A 23,324-nucleotide genomic window follows, 5' to 3' on the forward strand; every position below is an offset into this window, starting at 1 on the left:
GCAGAAGGGCACATGCAGTACTCACCTGCCCTTCCGGTGGTGTGCAGATGCAGTACTCACCTGCCCTTCCGGTGGTGTGCATAAGAGCACATGCAGTACTCACCTGCCCTTCCGGTGGTGTGCAGAAGGGCACATGCAGTACTCACCTGCCCTTCCGGTGGTGTGCAGAAGGGCACATGCAGTACTCACCTGCCCTTCCGGTGGTGTGCAGATGCAGTACTCACCTGCCCTTCCGGTGGTGTGCAGAAGGGCACATGCAGTACTCACCTGCCGTTCCGGTGGTGTGCATAAGAGCACATGCAGTACTCACCTGCCCTTCCGGTGGTGTGCAGAAGGGCACATGCAGTACTCACCTGCCCTTCCGGTGGTGTGCAGAAGGGCACATGCAGTACTCACCTGCCCTTCCGGTGGTGTGCAGAAGGGCACATGCAGTACTCACCTGCCGTTCCGGTGGTGTGCATAAGAGCACATGCAGTACTCACCTGCCCTTCCGGTGGTGTGCAGAAGGGCACATGCAGTACTCACCTGCCCTTCCGGTGGTGTGCAGATGCAGTACTCGCCTGCCCTTCCGGTGGTGTGCAGATGCAGTGCTCACCTGCCCTTCCGGTGGTGTGCAGAAGGGCACATGCAGTACTCACCTGCCCTTCCGTTGGTGTCCAGAAGGGCACATGCAGTACTCACCTGCCCTTCCGGTGGTGTGCAGAAGGGCACATGCAGTACTCACCTGCCGTTCCGGTGGTGTGCAGATACAGTACTCACCTGCCCTTCCGGTGGTGTGCAGATGCAGTGCTCACCTGCCCTTCCGGTGGTGTGCAGAAGGGCACATGCAGTACTCACCTGCCCTTCCGGTAGTGTGCAGAAGGGCACATGCAGTACTCACCTGCCCTTCTGTTGGTGTGCAGAAGGGCACATGCAGTACTCACCTGCCCTTCCGTTGGTGTGCAGAAGGGCACATGCAGTACTCACCTGCCCTTCCGGTGGTGTGCAAATGCAGTACTCACCTGCACTTCCGGTGGTGTGCACATGCAGTACTCACCTGCCCTTCCGGTGGTGTGCAGATGCAGTGCTCACCTGCCCTTCCGGTGGTGTGCAGAAGGGCACATGCAGTACTCGCCTGCCCTTCCGGTGGTGTGCAGAAGGGCACATGCAGTACTCACCTGCCCTTCCGTTGGTGTGCAGAAGAGCACATGCAGTACTCACCTGCCCTTCCGGTGGTGTGCAAATGTAGTACTCACCTACCCTTCCGGTGGTGTGCAGATGCAGTACTCACCTGCCCTTCCAGTGGTGTGCATAAGAGCACATGCAGTACTCACCTGCCCTTCCGGTGGTGTGCAGATACAGTACTCACCTGCCCTTCCGGTGGTGTGCAGAAGGGCACATGCAGTACTCACCTGCCCTTCCGGTGGTGTGCAGAAGGGCACATGCAGTACTCACCTGCCCTTCCGGTGGTGTGCATAAGAGCACATGCAGTACTCACCTGCCCTTCCGGTGGTGTGCAGAAGGGCACATGCAGTACTCACCTGCCCTTCCGGTGGTGTTCATAAGAGCACATGCAGTACTCACCTGCCCTTCCGGTAGTGTGCAAATGCAGTACTCACCTACCCTTCCGGTGGTGTGCAGATGCAGTACTCACCTGCCCTTCCAGTGGTGTGCATAAGAGCACATGCAGTACTCACCTGCCCTTCTGGTGGTGTGCAGAAGGGCACATGCAGTACTCACCTGCCCTTCCGGTGGTGTGCACATGCAGTACTCACCTGCCCTTCCGGTGGTGTGCAGAAGGGCACATGCAGTACTCACCTGCCCTTCCGGTGGTGTGCAGATACAGTACTCACCTGCCCTTCCGGTGGTGTGCAGAAGGGCACAGGCAGTACTCACCTGCCCTTCCGGTGGTGTGCAGAAGGGCACATGCAGTACTCACCTGCCGTTCCGGTGGTGTGCATAAGAGCACATGCAGTACTCACCTGCCCTTCCGGTGGTGTGCAGAAGGGCACATGGAGTACTCACTTGCCGTTCCGGTGATGTGCATAAGAGCACATGCAGTACTCACCTGCCCTTCCGGTGGTGTGCAGAAGGGCACATGCAGTACTCACCTGCCGTTCCGGTGGTGTGCAGAAGGGCACATGCAGTACTCACCTGCCCTTCCGGTGGTGTGCATAAGAGCACATGCAGTACTCACCTGCCCTTCCGGTGGTGTGCAGAAGGGCACATGAAGTACTCACCTGCCCTTCCGGTGGTGTGCATAAGAGCACATGCAGTACTCACCTGCCCTTCCGGTGGTGTGCAGAAGGGCACATGCAGTACTCACCTGCCCTTCCGGTGGTGGGCACATGCAGTGCTCACCTGCCCTTCCGGTGGTGTGCAGAAGGGCACATGCAGTACTCACCTGCCTTTCCGGTGGTGTGCAAATGCAGTACTCACCTGCCCTTCCGGTGGTGTGCAGATGCAGTGCTCACCTGCCCTTCCGGTGGTGTGCATAAGAGCACATGCAGTACTCACCTGCCCTTCCGGTGGTGTGGAGAAGGGCACATGCAGTACTCACCTGCCCTTCCGTTGGTGTGCAGAAGGGCACATGCAGTACTCACCTGCCCTTCCGGTGGTGTGCAGAAGGGCACATGCAGTACTCACCTGCCCTTCCGGTGGTGGGCAAATGCAGTACTGCCCTTCCGGTGGTGTGCAAATGCAGTACTCACCTGCCCTTCCGGTGGTGTGCAGATGCAGTGCTCACCTGCCCTTCCGGTGGTGTGCAGAAGGGCACATGCAGTACTCACCTGCCCTTCCGGTGGTGTGCAAATGCAGTACTCACCTACCCTTCCGGTGGTGTGCAGATGCAGTACTCACCTGCCCTTCCAGTGGTGTGCATAAGAGCACATGCAGTACTCACCTGCCCTTCTAGTGGTGTGCAGAAGGGCACATGCAGTACTCACCTGCCCTTCCGGTGGTGTGCACATGCAGTACTCACCTGCCCTTCCGGTGGTGTGCAGATACAGTACTCACCTGCCCTTCCAGTAGTGTGCATAAGAGCACATGCAGTACTCACCTGCCCTTCCGGTGGTGTGCAGATACAGTACTCACCTGCCCTTCCAGTGGTGTGCATAAGAGCACATGGAGTACTCACCTGCCCTTCCGGTGGTGTGCAGAAGGGCACATGCAGTACTCACCTGCCGTTCCGGTGGTGTGCGTGGTGTGCAGAAGAGCACATGCAGTACTCACCTGCCCTTCCGGTGGTGTGCAGAAGGGCACATGCAGTACTCACCTGCCCTTCCAGTGGTGTGCAGATACAGTACTCACCTGCCCTTCCAGTGGTGTGCAGAAGGGCACATGCAGTACTCACCTGCCCTTCCAGTGGTGTGCAGAAGGGCACATGCAGTTCTCACCTGCCCTTCCGGTGGTGTGCAGAAGGGCACATGCAGTACTCACCTGCCCTTCCGGTGGTGTGCAGAAGGGCACATGCAGTACTCACCTGCCGTTCTGGTGGTGTGCAGATACAGTACTCCCCTGCCCTTCCGTTGGTGTGCAGAAGGGCACATGCAGTACTCACCTGCCCTTCCGGTGGTGTGCAAATGCAGTACTCACCTACCCTTCCGGTGGTGTGCAGATGCAGTACTCACCTGCCCTTCCAGTGGTGTGCATAAGAGCACATGCAGTACTCACCTGCCCTTCTAGTGGTGTGCAGAAGGGCACATGCAGTACTCACCTGCCCTTCCGGTGGTGTGCACATGCAGTACTCACCTGCCCTTCCGGTGGTGTGCAGATACAGTACTCACCTGCCCTTCCAGTAGTGTGCATAAGAGCACATGCAGTACTCACCTGCCCTTCCGGTGGTGTGCAGATACAGTACTCACCTGCCCTTCCAGTGGTGTGCATAAGAGCACATGGAGTACTCACCTGCCCTTCCGGTGGTGTGCAGAAGGGCACATGCAGTACTCACCTGCCGTTCCGGTGGTGTGCGTGGTGTGCAGAAGAGCACATGCAATACTCACCTGCCCTTCCGGTGGTGTGCAGAAGGGCACATGCAGTACTCACCTGCCCTTCCAGTGGTGTGCAGATACAGTACTCACCTGCCCTTCCAGTGGTGTGCAGAAGGGCACATGCAGTACTCACCTGCCCTTCCAGTGGTGTGCAGAAGGGCACATGCAGTTCTCACCTGCCCTTCCGGTGGTGTGCAGAAGGGCACATGCAGTACTCACCTGCCCTTCCGGTGGTGTGCAGAAGGGCACATGCAGTACTCACCTGCCGTTCTGGTGGTGTGCAGATACAGTACTCACCTGCCCTTCTGGTGGTGTGCAGAAGGGCACATGCAGCACCCACCTGCCCTTGCGAGGCAGCAGGAACATACGCCTGTACCAAGGGCAGGTCTACGCACACCATGCCGCTTTCCTCTTCTGCACCGTGGTAATGGCTGGTACCCCAATCTGGGCGCTAAACCTTGGCTCAGTGCCGAATGTGCATTACAGCAAGTGGTTCAGCCCTGCCAGAGCAGATGTGGATGCCTGGAAGGATGGGAAGATGATGCCAAGGCATATACCAGTTTTGATGGCTTTGCCCGCCACGCTGGCACTGCAAGTTGCACCTTGTATTACAATTTTGCACAGAGCCTACTGGCGTGGCTTGCCGGCTTGGCCTGGTGACCAGACATTGGCCCTCATTACGACCCTGGCGGAAATCGCGGTGCAAAATGCACCATGGAGCACGGCGGAAAGCTGCCGATAGCGCCATGGGGGTTGGCGGATTTTCCGCCCCATTCCGACCTTGGCGGGGCGGTAAATCCCCATCCCCCATTTTACCCTTCCCCATTCTCATTTTTGCCCCATAGGGTATAATGGGAGTGGGGAAGGCGTTAATTACGCCACCGCAAAATACGGTGGCGTAATTAACAACAAGGTCCTGTAGCGCCATGGATTTCTCCGCCCGGAAAAACCAGGCGGAAAACGCTCCATGGCGCTACGGGAACTCGTAGTAGGGCGGACGGGTCCGCCGCGAATAACGCTGGCGTAAACCCACTCCGCCAGGGTCCTAATGAGGCCCATTGACTGCTAAACAAAGGTATAAAAAACTTACACAGTAAAAGCTTTGTTATCTGGCACCTAGTGCAGAAAAAAACAGGCTGCATTGTTATCCAGGCCTCTTGCTATGCAGGCCTCTTGCTATGCAGGCCTCTTGCTCTTCTTAAATGGTTCTCTCCCACCCGGAGAGCCGGCATGCGGTTATGCGGCCTATTTTCTCAAAGATGCCGTGTAACACCGCTTTTACCATAGTGTTGATGGTGAACCAGAGAAGCCAACAAGTCCCTGCCTACACCCTGCCCTGCGGGGGGTCGAGGGGGCAAAGCAAGAGGGGGGAGAGAGGGAAAGCAAGAGGGGGGGGAAACTCTGGTGAGACTGCGCCATTTCGTACCCCCTACCACTTGTTCGAGATTGTTGCCTGGAGCGAGTGGTTGACCAGGACCCCCTACTTCTCTTTCTAGAAGGGTCCTTTGGCCGTCTCAGAGAGTGAGGTTATAACTCCCCCTCCAGTTCTCTTCTCTCTGGGTGATCACCCCCTCCCATCTAACTAGCGCTCTCTCTGGGGTGTTCTTTCCTTTCACACTTCCCCCCTCCTCTTTTCATAGCTGACGCTAGTCTTCCTCCACATTTTTCACAGCCCTCTCTCCACTGATATTTCCTATTCCTCTTGGTATCAACTCCCATCTCCAACCTCCTCCCTCATATAGCCTGCTCCTAGCGGATGCTTTTTCTTGTCCGTCTCTTTCAATCAAAATAACTGTTTCCTAAACTTCACCTTTTTTTAGTCAACCTCCTCCCAAAGTTCTCCCTTTCTCTATTGATTCTCCTCTACTCCCAAACAAACCTCCTAAGTCAGATGGTAACTTTTTTCTTTCCCCACCCTCACTCTCCAGCAACTATTATTCACTCCATTGCCACCTCCCTGCAAATGCAAACACCTCCCAACTCTTCCTCCATCCCCTATCTCGCTCCTCCGCTCAGTACCCTCTTTCTCGCCACTCTTTGGCAAGCTCATTCTTCCAAAACCTACACATAACCCGGTCTTTTATAGTACAGTAACCCTTCCCTTATGTGCTGCCTAAGGCAATTGGAGACACCTAGGTCCTGAAGGATGGGTTAGTAGGCAGGGCTAAAGTCCTAAAAATAAAAAGTGGGGGGGGACTCATTAACATACCAATTGAATGTGGTGTCACCAGAAATTAGCATATCAAGGTGCCCTCTGAAAAAAGTGGGGGGACTCAGTCCACCCGCGTGTACCCTCGACTTGAGCCCTGCGGGTAGGTGATTGGACCATAAGTTGGCTGTCAAGAGACTTGAGCGAGAACATCCTGCATCTATGTGAGGGGCAGCGGCCATTTTGGATTTCACAAGGTTCCTGGATAAGTGTGGAGTCTCTCTCTCTCTGCTTCTGGGAGACATGTCTGTGCCTGCATAAGACCCTTTGTCGCTACACCCCTACTGTGTGAGGGAAGAGTTGGGAAATTCCCGGGGTTGCCTAGAAAGCTTTATTTCGTCTAGCTCGCTCTGTTGCAGGAATGTCTAGCTCGCTCTAGTTGCAGGAATGTCTAGCTCGCTCTCGTTGCAGGAATGTCTAGCTCGCTCTCGTTGCAGGAATGTCTAGCTCGCTCTTGTTGCAGGAATGTCTAGCTCGCTCTTGTTGCAGGAAAGTCTAGCTCGCTCTTGTTGCAGGAATGTGTAGCTCGCTCTGTTGCAGGTCTAGCTCGCTCTGTTGCAGGAATGTCTAGCTCGCACTGTTGCAGGAATGTCTAGCTCGCTCTGTTGCAGGGATGTCTAGCTCGCTCTTGTTGCAGGAATGTCTAGCTCGCTCTGTTGCAGGAATGTCTAGCTCGCACTGTTGCAGGAATGTCTAGCTCGCTCTGTTGCAGGAATGTCTAGCTCGCTCTGTTGCAGGAATGTCTAGCTCGCTCTCGTTGCAGGAATGTCTAGCTCGCTCTCGTTGCAGGAATGTCTAGCTCGCTCTCGATGCAGGAATGTCTAGCTCGCTCTTGTTGCAGGAATGTCTAGCTCGCTCTGTTGCAGGTCTGTCTAGCTCGCTCTCATTGCAGGAATGTCTAGCTCGCTCTCATTGCAGGAATGTCTAGCTCGCTCTCATTGCAGGAATGTCTAGCTCGCTCTGTTGCAGGAATGTCTAGCTCGCTCTGTTGCAGGAATGTCTAGCTCGCTCTCGTTGCAGGAATGTCTAGCTCGCTCTGTTGCAGGTCTAGCTCGCACTGTTGCAGGAATGTCTAGCTCGCTCTGTTGCAGGAATGTCTAGATCGCTCTGTTGCAGGAATGTCTAGCTCGCTCTCATTGCAGGAACTTGCTACCTGGGTTTCCCAGTGACTCTGCTGGAATGAGATCAGTTTGTTTTGTCGCTTTTGCATTGTGCCAAATCCACTCCCATCTCTTCATGCTCGCCTCACAGCTTGCCTCATCCGTGCTGCCTTTGCATACAGTTGTCTCAAAGCGGTGGTCCTTTTGCAGAGCACTCCAGTGTGGCACAAGTGCCAGGCTGGTGATAGGCCGCCATTTCTGGAATAGAGCAAGGTTTTAAGCTGCCCCTCTAGTGCCCAATGATGCATTTGTATTGTTTTCTAAATTTCTGTGTATTTAGAATTCATGTCATGTTCCTTCTGTTTAAAAGTTTCCAGCGGTTCCAAGGCCGGCTCAGTGGTTCCACCCGGACCCCCCGTCTACGTGGACCTGGCCTACATCCCGAACCACTGCAGCGGGAAGAACGCAGACCTGGAGTTCTTCAAGAGGGTTCGAGCGTCGTATTACGTCGTGAGTGGCAATGACCCAGCCAATGGAGAACCAAGTCGGGGGGTGTTGGACGCATTGCTGGAAGGAAAATCCCAGTGGGGAGAGAACCTACAGGTGAGCGAACGCGCCAATGTCTGTAACCCCATTACTCCTCCCAGCCTCAGTCCTGCCTCTCCTTTACTCCCCCACCTCCCTTTTTCCATGTACAGTCCACATGCATTTTGGGATGTGGGACCCGCTGACCATGGGTCCTGGTGGACACCATCCCTTCCTTAAAGTTTGAAAGTGCCCAATCTTCCAGGGGTGGCATCATATCCAGGGCTGATGGACTTATTCACCTGTCAAAGCCAAAGAAGCAGAGTTTCTACAAAAATATACCCTACCAATACCCCACAATAGGTCCACAAACAGTAGGAAGCAACAGACCACACCAGGGGTCTATATCCCCAGTTATCAAAGACATGACCGCAGAGAATCCACCAACACTCCAGGCGAGTTGCCACCTACAAGATGGCGGCCAAGGAGTCCTTCTTCTAGGCCTTGCTGCCTACTGGCATAGCTGGGAAACGCCCGCTCCTGCCTCAAGTGCAGGCTAAGTGTCGTCCGGCTGTAATGAATGCATAATTAGTGACTCGCCTCGTGTACCCCAAAAACCATCCTGTCACGAAGTGTGTGAACTCCCAAAAGATCAAGACTGTTAAGAAAATGCAAAGCCAGCCTTGTATATTTTGCAGGAGGCCCCTGCTCATTTGTGTACATGTTTATTGTGGATTTTAGTCCTCAAAGTGGTGCATTTCCAGGGCTGCAGGACCCCACCTCCACCCCCCGTGGATTAAGTTGCACACCAGCAATGTACACCATTACCTCCACGTCCACTCTTCCTCGTCCCAGTACTTACCTCATGAGGCACCCGCCTCCGACACAGGACCTTCTTCTATTTCTTCTTATTTCTATAACTCCTCCCCCACACCCACGTCACTTAGTTTAATTTTTCCTGCCTCCGGCAGGTTGGGCTTTTCTTCCCGGCGCGGGGCGCTGCGGAGCTCCGAATGCTGGCCCCCTGGTGGGGCTGTGTGGCGGGGCCTTCGGCTCCTTCAGGTGTGGCAAGACTCCTGTGTTCCCTGCGGGGCTTGGGACCCGGTTGAGTCAGGCTGCCTTGCCTGGTTTCTGCTGGGCTTTGGCCAGCGCAGGGCATCGTGGCCCGGGTTCTGGGAGAACGGATCCGGGTTAAGGTAAGGAGAAGGGGGGGCATGTTTTTCCTGTTGCATGGCCATGCTGCATGGGCGGCTGTGCACGGATTGGCGGCTCCTTTTTCTTGTTTGAGCCACGTGCTCCGGAGGAGGGTGGGCTCCTCCTCTGGTGCTGCAGGCATGTTGCCATAGGAATTAATTGATGTTGTTCCTATTGGTTGTTGTTCTTTCTGGCCTCTATTTGAATGTGGGAGAGGCACGTTAGCAATTGTTTGTATGTGGAGCCTTGGTTCAGTGTGCAGGGGTCTTTGGTGAAGCAGGCTTCCTTGGTCACTGTTTCTGAGCTTACTCAACATGGTAAAACATTCTGCAAAGAGCAGGCATCTGGCCCTGTCTTCTTCTTCGTCTTCCTCTTCTCCTGATTTACACAGAAAGAGAAAGAAGAAGGCTAAGCGTTTTTCCCTGAACAGAAAGGAGTTGAAGAAGCTGCTTAAGCATCGTAGAGGGAGTCGCACACGTGCTCATGGACACAAGCGCAGGCGTCTGTCTTCCTCATCCTCCTCTTCTTCTGGCGCTGAGTCATCTGCCTCTTCTTGTTCCTCTTCGGCTGATGCTGAAGGGAAGTATCTGGACAGGGAGGGAGTGGAGGAGGTCCTGGCTCAAGTTGGGGATTGCATGGGATTTTCAGAGCCCCTGGTACCGGTGGAGGGGGCCGACCCTTCTATTCCCCAGTATAGGCATACCCCTAGGAAGGGGTTGCCATTGGTTTCCGATATCCGGGATAAAATCCTCCGGGAATGGCATGACCCGGAGAAGATTGCAATGCCCTGCTTCATGTCCAAACTTTACCCTTTGAAGGGCGAGACTTTGCTGTCTGATCCAGTTGAGGTCGACGATATCCTCGCCAGCCTGGTGGGTCGCTCCTCTGTCGGCCGAGGAGGCGGCCGTCCGGGATCCAGTGGACCGCCGAGTTAATTCCGGCCTTAAGAAGGTTCATGCAGGGGCGCATCTGGCCCTTCGAGCAAATGTCTATGGTTCCTACACAGCTGAAACAGTGTTGAGTTGTTTCAGGGAGTTGAAAGAGGCTGTCAATGAAGGCTCTGATTGTGCCCCTTTGCTTACAGACATGCAGAGACAGGTTGAGCTTTTGGCCGATCTGGCTTTTGATGGGGTGCGTGGTTCAGCCATGGCCATGGGGGCTGGTGTATCTGCCCGGAGGCATTGCACCTAAGGGACTGGAAGACTGATAGGTCTCAGAAGGCGGCTGCCCTGAAACTTCCTTTCACTGGGTCCAGGCTTTTTGGTGATTGCTTTGAGGATAAGGTGCACAAAGCTTTTAGGGCGGACAAACATGCTGACAAACTTCGACGCAAGCCTCCTTCAACGGTCAAATCTTCCTCTGGGGCTGGTTTGGTGACCAGCAGGTCTTTTCCTGGCTCCTCATCACATTCTTTTCGGAGAGCTAGGGGGGGTCGGGGTCCTCCACGCTCTTCACGTCCTGGGCCGGCACCTAAGTCCTGACGGTTTGGAATTGCCGGTGGGCGGGCGGCTCTGGCAGTTTTTTCCAGTATGGGAAAGGTGGTGTTCCAACTCATGGGTTCTGGACACAGTACAATGGGGGTATCGAGTGCATTTCCTGTCTCCTCCTGTCCAGCCTTGCATGGTTCGGACTGTGGTTCCCAGGTCTTGGCTCAAGAGGTTGGCCATGGACGCCGCGCTCTCCGAATTAGTGTTGAAGGTGGCCATCATGCCCGTTCCTCTCCCTGTGCAGGGTCAGGGGTTCTACTCACGGGTGTTCCTGGTCCCCAAACCTTCGGGGAAGTACCGTCTAATTCTGGACCTCCAAAGCCCTGAACTGCTTCGTCCAAAAGGAACACTTCAAGATGGAGACTTTACAGAATATTCTTCCGATGTTATAAAAGGGGGATTGGATGACATCTCTGGATCTCCAGGACGCTTATTACCATGTGGCTCTCCGTCCCTGGCACATGCAGTCCTTCCGCTTTGCAGTGGGATCCCGACATTTTCAGTTCAGGGTGCTCCCGTTCGGACTGCGATCTGCCCCCAGAGTTTTCACCAAGCTGGTGGCTCCCCCGGTGGCGCACTTACATCTGCGGGGCATTCAGATATTTCCCTACCTGGACGATTGGTTGATCAAAGCGTCCTGCCGGCAGACTGTCATTTCTCATCTCCGATTGGTCTGCCAGGCATTGCAGGACTGGGGTTTCCTGGTGAACTGGCAGAAGTCCCAACTGGAGGCTTCTCAGGATCTAGTTTTCATTGGTGCACAGGTTTGCACCAGGATGGGGAAGGTGTTCCTGTCCCTGGAGAGGGTCCGTCGCTTGCTGACTGTTCTGAGCAGGGTTCTCGGGAGGCAGTATGTCCCGGCCCGCCTATTGCTGAAATTGCAGGGGCACATGGCTTCTTGCGTGTTTCTAGTTCCCTGGGCCCGTCTTCATCTACGCCCCCTGGTGTCCTACCTTCTCTCCCACTGGCTCCCTTCATCTCAAGCTTTCGAGGCTTTGATTCCGGTGTCTCTGGCGCTGCGGGTCTCCCTGCAGTGGTGGTTGAGGGTTCCGAAACTACGGGCTGGGGTGTCCCTGATCATTCCTCCTGTGACCACACTTACTACCGACGCCAGTGGAAGGGGCTGGGGAGCTACGTTGGGAGTCCTCTCTGCTCAGGGGTTGTGGGATCCGGAAGAGAGCCATCGGACATCCAATTGGCGAGAGTTGTGTGCCATTCTCCGGGCTCTGGTGTACTTCAGGAGGTTGCCGATGGGCCGGGCAGTTTTGGTCCGGACGGACAATACGACAGCTTTGGCTTACGTCAACCGCCAAGGGGGTTCCGGGCTCTCCTTGAATGCCCTGGCAGCTCAGATAGGTGCTTGGGGGGAATCACATCTGGTGTCCCTGGTGGCTTCACATATCAGGGGGGTGGACAATGTTCGGGCAGATCTACTCAGCCACCGGTTTCCCTCCTCGGTGGAACTGGTCCTCTCGACCCAGGTTTTTGCAGAGATCTGTGTCAGGTTCGGGACCCCTATTGTGGACCTGTTTGCGTCTCCAGCCTCAGCAAAAGTTCCCCTCTTCTGCTCTCGTTTTCAGACAGAGGGTGCGTGGGGGGTGGACGCCCTCTCTCTCCAGTGGCCTCAGGGTCTCCTTTATGCTTTTCCACCTATTCCTCTTCTGCCTCGGGTGGTTCAGCGCATCAGAATATCCAGGGTGACTGTATTGTTGTTCGCTCCATACTGGCCCCGCCGGAGTTGGTTCCCCTCTCTGTTGGAGCTTCGGTGTCAGGAGCCTTGGCTGGTTCCGAAGTGGCCTTGTCCCCTTCTGGGGGAGCTACGGTTGGGGGTCCGCCAGATACAATGGGCAGTGTGGATATTGCACGGGCTAGGCTGATATCTCAGGGGTTTTCTGGTCCTGTGGTGGATTCCATAATGAATGCTCTTAGACCCTCCACTCTGAAGGCTTACGGCAGACATTGGAGCCATTTCCGGGACTGGTGTGGGCGGTCTGGGATCCCCCCCTGCGTTCTGGCCTCCCCGCTATCCTTCAATTCCTCCGGGATGGGTTTGACAAGGGCCTGGCGGTTTCCACGCTTCGCTCTCAGTGGGCCTCCATAAAATTCCTTTTGGGGGACTCTGATGGGCACTTGGAAGGGGAGGTGTTGGTGGGGAAGTTGCTCAGGGGTTTTTCTTCTTCCCGTCCTTGTACTTATAAGGGGCTTCCTCCTTGGGATCTCCCTCTTGTCTTAAAGTTTCTTCAAGGGCCTCCCTTTGAGCCCATTTCTGAAATTGATATGAAACATCTGACTCTGAAGACTGCTTTTCTGATTGCCATAACTTCTGCCCGCAGGCTTGGGGAGATTGGGGCTCTGTTATGTCACCCCCCTTTCCTGAGGGTTCTGCGGACTCGGTGGTGCTGAGGTGTGATCCGAAGTTTCTCCCTAAAGTTGTTTCTCGTTTTCACACCTCTCAGGATCTGGTTCTCCCTGCCTTTTTTCAAAATCCGCAAACGCCAGAGGAAGTGGCTTGGCATAACATTGATGTGCGGCGGGCGGTGTTGGAGTACTTGGCTAGAACTGCCCCTTTCCGCCGCTCTGACAGTCTTCTGATTACTTTTGGCCCGGCTGGGGCTGGGCGTAAGGCATCTGTAGTGTCCATTAGCCGATGGATCCGTTGTGTGGTCTCCATGGCCTATGTGGCTTCGGGCCTGCTTGTGCCTGCGCACGTTCAGGGGCGGTCCACCAGAGGTTTGGCGGCCTCCTGGGCCGATGCTAGGGGGGTTTCTCTACAGGAGATATGTAGAGCTGCCACTTGGGCTGATCAGAGCACCTTCATCAACCACTATAGGTTGAATGTCTCCCACTCGGGGGTTGGTTCCTTCGGGGTGGGAGTTTTGTCTGTGGGGATGTAAAATTGGAGTTATTAAAGGTGTGTGTTTCTGCACTGTTTTGACTCTGTGTCTCATTGGGACCTTTTTCCCCGTTTGTTGCTTTGGTATACCTCATGAGGTAAGTACTGGGACGAGGAAGAGTGGACGTGGAGGTAATGTTCTGATTACTTACCGGTAATCTTCATTACTCCTAGTCCTACTCTTCCTTGTCACAGTACTGACGACCCTCCTCACCCTCCCTGCGGGGAAGGTCCCATGCTACGGCTTGGTAATATGAAACTAAGTGACGTGGGTGTGGGGGAGGAGTTATAGAAATAAGAAGAAATAGAAGAAGGTCCTGTGTCGGAGGCGGGTGCCTCATGAGGTAAGTACTGTGACGAGGAAGAGTAGGACTAGGAGTAATGAAGATTACCGGTAAGTAATCAGAACCTTTCCAGGGCTTCAGGACCCCCCCCTCCTCCCCCTGTGGATTTAGTTGCACACCAGTAATGCACACCATTTCCAGGGCTGCAGACCCCCCCTCTCCCCCACTCTCCTTTCCGTGGATTAAATGTACACACCCGGAGCATTTTTCGCAAGAGAGCCCCCCCCCCCATTGATTTCAAGAGATTCTCTTGATCCCACACCACGGTGCCCGTGTGGGTGCAGTTAACAGGCAACGCCTCCACTGCGCATGCGCTCTGCATAGCTGCAGTGTGTGTCCGAATCGACCATTAGCGACACTATTCTGCTGCAAACATACATCCATTAACACACTACTTCCATCGGAGAGGCCCACAGAACATTCAGTGTTATCTTCCAAAAGAGCCACGACCTCACAAACTCACAAATGAAGTCCTTCCAGGCGCTAGAACCACCGCCAGTTGACGATTGCACGGTCATTGTTTAGAAGTGTCTGGTCTGCACCCTTTTAGTAGAGGTTGGCAAGAAGTGCCCTTGAAATCTTACAGACGAAGAATTGTGCAAAGCATAAAGGCATGCAGAAGAGAGATGCTTGGAATAAAGTGATGAGAAAGTGGGAAAAAAGGTCACACACGTTTCTTATTTCACCCAAACTAATGTATGTAGGTTGCATGTGTGCAGTAGAATAGAATGTGACCTACATTTTAGCCTTTGGATTCAGCAATATGTCATGCGTGCAGTTACTATTAATTAGTACCCAGCGAGGGTCAATGAGCTTGTAAAACTTAAACTCATTGGCACTCACCTCACCTGCCCCAGAAGGCTCGGAGCTGCGCGTGGACCAGAGTTCTTTTAGCTGACTGGTCATCATGGAAAGGGAGAGGGACTGCATATAGTATCTTCTCCCCTTCCATGGTGGGCATTTTCTTTGTTTACTATGGCTGCCACTGAAAGAGAAAACAGACTACATTTTCTGTCCACGGCAGCCATTTTTGTAACTTTTTAAACTTTTTTTTTTTGTGGCTGCGCACTCATAGCCGGAGGAAAAAACAATAGTACCCCCATCTAACGGGCCGGGGTACTGATGGCAATATGCCTCGAGACTGCGGGCCATTACCGCTTAAGGTAATGCCCAGAGTGCCTTCATTAAGGCCTTCTCTATGCTCGGGCCTGTAACTATGAGCCCACGGGGGCATTACCTTATGCGGTAATGGGCCGCAGTCTCGAGGCATATTGCCTAAGTGTGTGCCGTCCTCTTCTGCCAATGACCTTGAAATCTGCCAAGTCAGTGGTCACGTGGCATATGATACACAGAAACCGGCTACATTTATCGGAATAAATGCACTCATGTATCCAGGTGGCTGCCTGGTAGTCGTTTGCGCTTCCCTTGCCGCTGAAAGATGTAATTCTCCCTGGGGGGTGGAGTGTGCACCGCTATCAGTTTTTAAAAATAGATGAAAATGATACCCAGCGTCGCTGGGAGCGATAATGAAGTTGCCACCGCTGCAGTGCGGCCATGCAGTACATTCAATTCTTCTAGAATGCCTCAAATATCATGCTTGCCCTCTGTGTGAGATTCTGGGGCTGCGCGTGAGTACGGGGCCTAACGCTTTGTCTTCTCCTCAGGTCACCTTGATCCCCACCCACGACACAGAGGTGACCCGTGAGTGGTACCAGCAGACCCACGAGAAGCAGCAGCAGCTGAACATCATGGTGCTGGCCAGCAGCAGCACGGTGGTGATGCAGGACGAGTCGTTCCCGGCGTGCAAGATCGAGTTCTGAGGCTCCTCCTCATGGCCCACCGTCACCCCATTGGTCTTCTCCAGTCCACACCTAGTACTTCGCATACACGGTAGTGTCCACTCCTAGTACAGCACTCCTTTGGTCCACGGGGTTCCCAATCGTGGGCAGGGAAGGTCCTTTCTCCGTCCAGTTAGACTCTGGATACTTGAGACCCAGACATTGGATTGGCCTAGGAGCTGTGCCGCGATCAGAAGTCACGCCACGCACGGTACAATGGGATTATTTTTTTTATTTCATTTTCCTCTCATGCTACATAATTATGAATTGCCTTGATCAAGGAGACTGACTATGAATGATCATGTAGTTCTCTGCATGCATTGCTGCACACGCATGACGGCAGTTGCATCAGCGATGGTGTGAAAAGCAGGAGGATGAGGCAGTTCTGTTGGGAAGGGGGGCCGGGGAATCATATTTCTCTTTGGAATCGCTTGACACCCCCCCTTCAATGCTGTCTTTCAAGGATTTAGAAAAACCTCGTGAAGAATTGAACACTGTTTGACATCCATGAAGGAGTTGAAAACCTTTGGCACCAATGGATGGGGAAACTCGTCTACCTGGGTGGGCAGTGACTGTTGATTGACAGAAGGCCCCAGTGTGGGTCGCTGGACACCTGGTACGCGGATTGTCCCTTGCTCCGCTGAGGAGCGATCATGAATGAACGGTTGGGTTGGGTTAGGTCCATGCTTTCACTTGGAAAGAGCACATTACTAACCGGCTAACCTGAGCTTTGCACTTGTAGATTGCCAACCTTGTATGCTAGCTGTACAATGTGTGTATGGTACTGGTGAAGCGTCGGAAGGACGCTAGGCCTTCGTTAGAGCATTCACGCGCTTGCATATATCGCTGCTCCTCCATATATCGTTTGAAGGATCTGGACGCGAACATTTTGATCAACGGATTTCTCTTACGTGGGGGGAGGGGGTCGGCCTGTCAGCATTAGTCGGCATTCGTCAGCAGCTGAGAGTCTGTGATGTTGCGGAGCACTGATTGGTCTCCTGGTGCACTAGACCTCCCTGTGCTAGGAGCAGAGGCTGGAGCAGTGAAACAGGGGTCTGACTGTAGTATCTACTGGAGGTATTTCAAAGGCAAAGAGCAGAGCTACTACTCTAAAGAAAAACACCAGTGGGGGAGCATTGTCTCTACCACGTGCCCCTCCTCCCCCCACAACGAGAACTCATTTGAGTGTCATCATTTTATGTGCCTGCCTGTACAGTGGGAATGTCTCCTTTGCTATTGTGGGGTCTGCGGGTGTGTTTGGCCCTGTCCTTAGCCACGCCTTGTCCTCTTTCTCTCTCTACTACTGGTTCCATGAAATATGCTGATGCGTTCATGACTAAACAGGAGGCTGGGTTAGGGTGTATTGGCCCCAGGGCTCATCCCACCGAGAGAGTTCACCTGTGTCCTGGGGTTTGGGTTCGTTAATGAAAAAAGGTGTACAAAAAAGGTTTGTATTTGCAATTTGGATATTCAAGAGCACAACTTTACGCCTCTTTCATAATTTGCCTCTCCAATCTAATTTTACTGTGCCCAGGGTATACCTTGTAACATTAGGGTGAAGGCTGTTCTTTAAGCTAAAGGGAAGATTTGTGGCTATCTGGCTTTGACAAGTTGCTCCAGTTGGCCACTTCAAGTCCTGTGACGCTATGTGCTCATTGGGTACTTGTTCACGGGAAGTGACATGTCCCAGGGAGGAAGCACTTGGTGACCAATGAGCTCTACACTATCAGCAACACACAGAGATGCAAGCTACTTTCCGAGTTCCTTGAAGCAGGCCACTTTCAGTCAGGGAACTAGGAGATAGACTAGCGTGCATATGAATGTAAGCGTAGCCTGGTGCTATGCCCCTTTTGCAGGGTACAGCTTGGCACTGCTGACCACACACTCCTGCAGGCCTAGTGGTGGCCCTGGACTACCAAGAGATGCGCCTCGGGGTGGTTTACACTGCTTGCCAGGGACAGAAGGCTGCTAAACACTGCAGTGGTTCACACCATTATCCAGTTTCTTCACTTCTGTCTGCTGCTGTAAGGGAGAAAAAAACTGCGCCTTAGCAAACATTTTGTTAGAGAACTAAACAAATGGTTTTCTTTATTTTTTATTTCAGTGTTTATTTTGTGCTGTCTAATTTATATATTTATGTTTATATTTTCAGAAGCTAAGCTATATTTCTGTAAATTTAATATAATTTTAATTTATGATATGTAACATTGAGCAGTGTATGTGGGTGTTTTTTTTATTCAACAGGCTTCTATTTTTATGTGTTATTAGATGCTGCTTTAAAAAAGAACAAAGCGTATTAAATAAATGTCCAGTGTTAGCGCTTAGCAAACCAGCTGCGGCAGGCATGGCATTTGATGTTACTGTTCTTTGTTCGACCGGTTTCGGCCTACAGTACTCTTTACAGGTTTCACCAGGGTCTTGCCAATATGGACTTGAAAGAGTCTGCACCTGAAATTAGAAATGTTGCTTCTCAGCTGATGGCAGGAGGCCGAATGTCATTGCCTTTCGCTGCAACCTTGTCCACGCCCAAAGACTGCAAAATCCTGGTTGGCACGATGTTGAGGGGACAGTGCCAGGCAGGCCGTGTACATGCACTGCAGTCGCCAATGGGTTTCCTGGGTGTGTCTGTATTGAGATATCTATGTATTGTGTCAAATGTGTCCGTTCCGGTTTTGCTGTATTGTCCTGGGTTCTAGAAGTCTGGAATCCATGATTTTTGGCTATTCTTTCTAGTGGGTCCAAGGCATCAAGTTTGCAAGACTTTCCTAGGCAGTCCCATGCCTTTGTTCTGTAAACTATCAGCACGTGAGGGGGGGGGAGAGTTGTTCCAAGTGTCCTGGGGGGGGTCCTACTCCTTCATCGCCTCCCAGCGTGGGGCTACCAGAGCCGTTACCCCTGTCACCGTGTTTGGAGGGGCCCGTGGTTAAAAGGCAGATCTGTTTTCATCGAAGGCTTGCAGCAGGGGCAAACTTGAATGGATGGTGGGGGGGGGGTGGAGGGGGACATTCTGTCCGAGCTGCAAATCCCACAATCATTTGTTTGTCATCAGCACTGTAGCATTCCTTTGCCAACACACCACACAGCTCAGAGTAAGCTGCCCAATTTCTGCCCGCCTTCAAGAAAGCAAAGTAAGTGGTTTCTGCTTATTCGTCACACACATTTCAACTTTTGTGTGTGACTGCAAATTCTCTGTCCCATCATGCACAAAAACAAGTCGCATGCCTCTGTGTAACAATGACTAAAAGCAGGTAGCCTCATCACACAACTTAAAGTACGATATCAAAATCCAGTAGAAAGTTTACAGAGCTCTTAAAGGGTGCCCTTTCAGTTGGCACAAACATCACTTTGTAATTAGTCAAACTGGTGGTGTTGAAGTGACATCAAAGCAGGGATTTGTTGGGGTAGAAGTGACAGAAAATCAGGGATTCCTTGGGGTAGTAGAAGTGACAGAGAAGCAGGGATTCCTTGGGGTAGTAGAAGTGACAGAGAAGCAGGGATTCCTTGGGGTAGTAGAAGTGACAGAGAAGCAGGGATTCCTTGGGGTAGTAGACTTGACAAAGAAGCAGTTGTCTGTTGGGGTAGAAGCAACAGAGGAGTAATAAGAGAGGCTCAAAGATCTCATTCTAAATTTGGTGTTTTTTCTATCATGGATTCCACTTAACCCGCTGACACTGCTTTGTGTGTTTACATTCCGCTGTCAAGAGGGCACAGTGATACCGGAATAAATATGTCCCCCCTGCACATCTCTATTCCTCGGTGAAAATGCTTCCAGAACTCAGCATGTCTCCTTTGCTTGCTGTCCTCTACAGTGTTTGGCCTTTATTACTCCAAGAGGCCTTCTGGCCAGGCGTGTCTGCTGCATCTTCATTGGCTGACAGCCAGCTGCAGGTGCCTAGAAGCCTGGTGCCCTCAGGCTGTGAGTTCAGAAGAAACAAAATAATTTGTTCTCATTATGTGGACGTCAATTTTCTCACAAGTGTCTAGGCAAATAAGTGAATGCACTAATTCTTAGGGAAAAACACACACATGAATGTTTCTTTTGACCTTAAACTTGAAAACCGTTGCAATGTGTAACACATAGCATTGTAGATTTGCCCGCATTGTACAAAGACCTGGGAAATGGTACATGTGTAACACAGCTTCGAGCAAACGGTACAGAAGAATGTAAAATAGATTGTCTTAAGATTTTTTTTTCTTTCAGTTCCCTGCAAAGTCACTTTTCAATTTGGTTGTCCAATATTTTTTTTTTTAAAGATTTCAAAGTGAATGCATAAAAAGATGCCACTCCAGTTCTGCCAAATGCAGCTGTTCCCACTTTCGCATTTTTGTATTTTTTGTCTGTGCAACTTTCTGCGCACATTGTCCTAATGAAGTTCTCAGCCAAATCCTTGCAATCGTAGGAGAATGAGTCTATAGTAACTGCATTCCATTGAGGGAAAATGGTCTCCAAAAAGATGCATTGAATTTACTCGTCAATTTATTACATGAGGGGTATAGTGGACTGTGAACCAATTACTACAATCACATGACATAATAGATCATCTATATACATACATGTATATGTACATACATATATATTTATATATATTTAACCATTTGAAGTCAGCCTTTGCTTGTTTCTGCATGTGGACAATAATGTGTTATACTCCTGTATGTAATAGATGCAAAGAATACTATTTTAAACAAAACTCTCTATAAAAAGTGAACATGTCTTAATTGTGATGAAACAGCAAAGCTTTGTTCTACGCTGGATGTTGTGTAAGCCGGGCCCTAACCTTTTTTTTTAAATGTTGTGTTCTGCATCACCTTCAAACACATGAGTTATTGGAGCAACTTTCCATCTTTGGTTCCTATTCCCTCCTCTATGTGCAATATTCTGTAACTCTAAATTCCTGTTAAAGGGGCACAGCCTGAAACATTAACAATAAAAACATACATTAACGGAAAGTTTGTCTCCGATTCGTCTTTGATCATGAGCCCTGCCCAGAAATGCTGAGGCAGTTGACTGGGCATCAGTATTTATTTATTTAATGTATTCATAGACAGGAGGAACAATGCTCATTTGATCACAAAAGAACGTACAATGGATAAGAAATCGGGTGTGACAGGAAGCGGAGGGCTTCTTGCAATGAGGGGAGCTTGAGGGACATTCTGACCAGGTTGTGAGAGGGAGTAAATGTCACCAGGGACAACACATAAGTGATCATACATAGATTAGCTTTTGGCTTCTTGAAAAAACAATAAAAATGTTGCACTAAGCCATTTAAAAAAACAAAAAAGACAGAAGAATAAAGAGAAAAAAACAACCATTTGCGAACCTTTTTGCATCACTTTTTCAATGGAAGCCTTTTGCCGTATGATTGAGTTCTGCTACAGCGTTAGTGTCCGTTAGAGGGTATGGATTAGTCTTTGCCATGCCTTTCCTTAGCACAGCCTTCTTTGCCGCCATTGGTATTCCATTCTAGCATTTAGCTTGTTGGTGCCTGTGTCCCTCATCAAAAATTAAGGTTTGGAAATATAAATGGCAACCTATATATTAAAGCCGGTAAGCAGAACAGTTCATGAAAAACTAAATTTTATTTCTTTATAAAATGAATTAAAATACCATACATTAAAGGAAAAGTTCACTCTAAAATTGTATTGGCTCAAAAGATGGGCCATGATCAAAAATATATATAAACAATATTTCTTAAGAAAGTTCCTATGTAAACTTTTGAGCAAATGAGGCTAAAAGTCACACATTTCGAGCATGAGGAGGCATCCATTTTGTGAAATGGATGAGCCTCCTGTGCTTGTTAATCTCTGCCGTCGCGGCACTAATGATGCAAAAGCCACCTGCTGGTAGCATTTATTACAGCAGCTTTTGCTTCATTCATTTCGCGGTTTTCTTTCTAGGTTTCCTGGGCTCCTCCGAGCTGGTGCAGCCCGGGAAACTTAGAAAGAAAACCACAGCATTTATAATATGACTGCAGCGGCTTTCGCTTTGAGCCCAGGAGACTCAAAGCTGAAGCCACCACAATCATAAATACAGCGTTGTTGTATTTATAATTTCCGTGGTTTTCTAACTACAGCAATCATAAATACAACAAAGTTGTATTTATAATTGCCGCGCCTTTGCTCGTGGGCAAGTCCAGGCAATTATGAATACTTCACCGGCATCCGGCAGAGTTTTCATAATTGCTGAGACTTCCTTTTCTAGTTTCCCACATGGGAAACTAGAAAAGAAAATGGCAGCAATTATGAAAACTCCGCCGGCAGACGGCGATGTATTTGTAATTGCTCTGCCTTTCATTTTACATTTTCTGTGCTTCCCTGGGCTTGGGGAGCACCGAAAACGTAAAATGAAAGTGAAGGCAGCCTCCTCCATGTGCAGCTCTGCTCTGCTGCAGTAAGCAAAAGCTCTCAGTAGGGGGCTTTTATTGCTTGTTTAGTGCCGCCAGGGCAGAGCTTGACATGAGCTGAGGAGGCTGCTTGACATTACAAGATGGATGCCCCCATGTAAACATTTTGAGCCTCGTTTGCTCAAACGTTTACGTAGGAACTTTCTTTAAAAAGATGTTTAATATATGTTTTTGATTATTGCCCATCTTTTGGGACAATAACATTTGAGAGTGAACTATTCCTTTAATTAGAACATTCACAGACTGTAATAAAAGATAGTGTATACAAAAATGACAACAGTTTTAAAAAGTTATTCAACTACAAATACAGACAATGGCTCTCAACTTCTCTAGGTGGGAGAGGCTTCTATAAGATAGAGGCCATAGGGTTCGAATGGAGTGTATAGTTATCAGTCTCAGTAGGAGTTATGAAAGTTCTGCGTATTGCAATATTTATACACTATGACCTTCCCATTTCCGCATTGGTAAATACTCTACATGTTTCTGTTCATAGTCCTTTTAATGTTGAACATTCATCAGGAGCAAAAAGTATTGAATTCAAGTCACTTGTTTAGCTCTAAAAGTAGGAGCATTTTTTACTGCTCTTTGAAGTCAATTTAGGTACTGAATCTTTACTTTAGTTGGATAGTGGAATATTTATTTACCTTAGTACTGAAGAGGTAATAATAACATTGTCTCTACATTTATAATAGCACCAATGGCTATTTTTCTATCTATTCTTTGGCAGCCTATATCGGGGAAGTAGTAAAGTACTCAAAAGAAAATTCAGTACCTAAATCGACTTAAAAGAGTAGTAAAAATGCTTCTACTTTGTCATTATTTTCTGTGACTGTTCTAATAAATGTATGTTATTTTCATTCATTTTATGTAGAAATAAAATTTAGTTTTTGATTAACTGTTCTGCTTACCGCCTTTATTATATAGGTTGCCATTTATATAGCCTAACCTTAATTTTGGATAAAGTACCTACTTGTCCTTGTAAGGTTGGCAACCTCATGTTTTTTAGGTGCATCCCAGAGGCCCCCCGCCTGCTGCCTGTGTCCTTCACATGCACAAGTGTGTCCTGTCCGGACTAAAAAAAATGTCAATGCAATTTCGAAATAGGCCCAAAACATGTTTTTGGCTTGTTTTGAAGTGATGTTGAACTTTTTTTCTTGCCCAACAGTCCCACTGCCTACAGCCCTCAACTTTCTAGCACACACTTTCCCTTTTCCACTTCACCCTGACTGATCTTGACCCCTTTACCCCCAAGCACATTCCACAATCCCACCTTTATTGCCCCTTTCTTAAATATGCACTTAAAACATCTGCAAAGCATGTGCATCACAGTCCAGAGCCGCCTGAGAAACATATACCACCATGATC

At 50.5% G+C, this 23,324-nt stretch overlaps 1 protein-coding gene across 3 annotated transcripts in view; it reads left to right on the forward strand.

The window, feature by feature from the left end:
- The window catches only part of MAP1A (microtubule associated protein 1A), a 463,228-nt gene extending 442,723 nt beyond the window's left edge, over positions 1-20,505 (forward strand). For all 3 annotated transcript variants that reach the window (XM_069625155.1, XM_069625156.1, XM_069625157.1), the window contains 2 exons: positions 7,648-7,880; positions 15,385-20,505. In XM_069625155.1, coding sequence (XP_069481256.1) covers positions 7,648-7,880; positions 15,385-15,540 — 389 coding nt within the window. In that variant the 3' untranslated portion in view covers positions 15,541-20,505. The remainder of the gene's footprint in view (positions 1-7,647; positions 7,881-15,384) is intronic.
- Positions 20,506-23,324: the final 2,819 nt, after the last annotated feature.

Source organism: Ambystoma mexicanum, chromosome 11 (genome assembly GCF_040938575.1).
Source record: "Ambystoma mexicanum isolate Mex_15411 chromosome 11, UKY_AmexF1_1, whole genome shotgun sequence".
NCBI lineage: Eukaryota > Metazoa > Chordata > Amphibia > Caudata > Ambystomatidae > Ambystoma > Ambystoma mexicanum.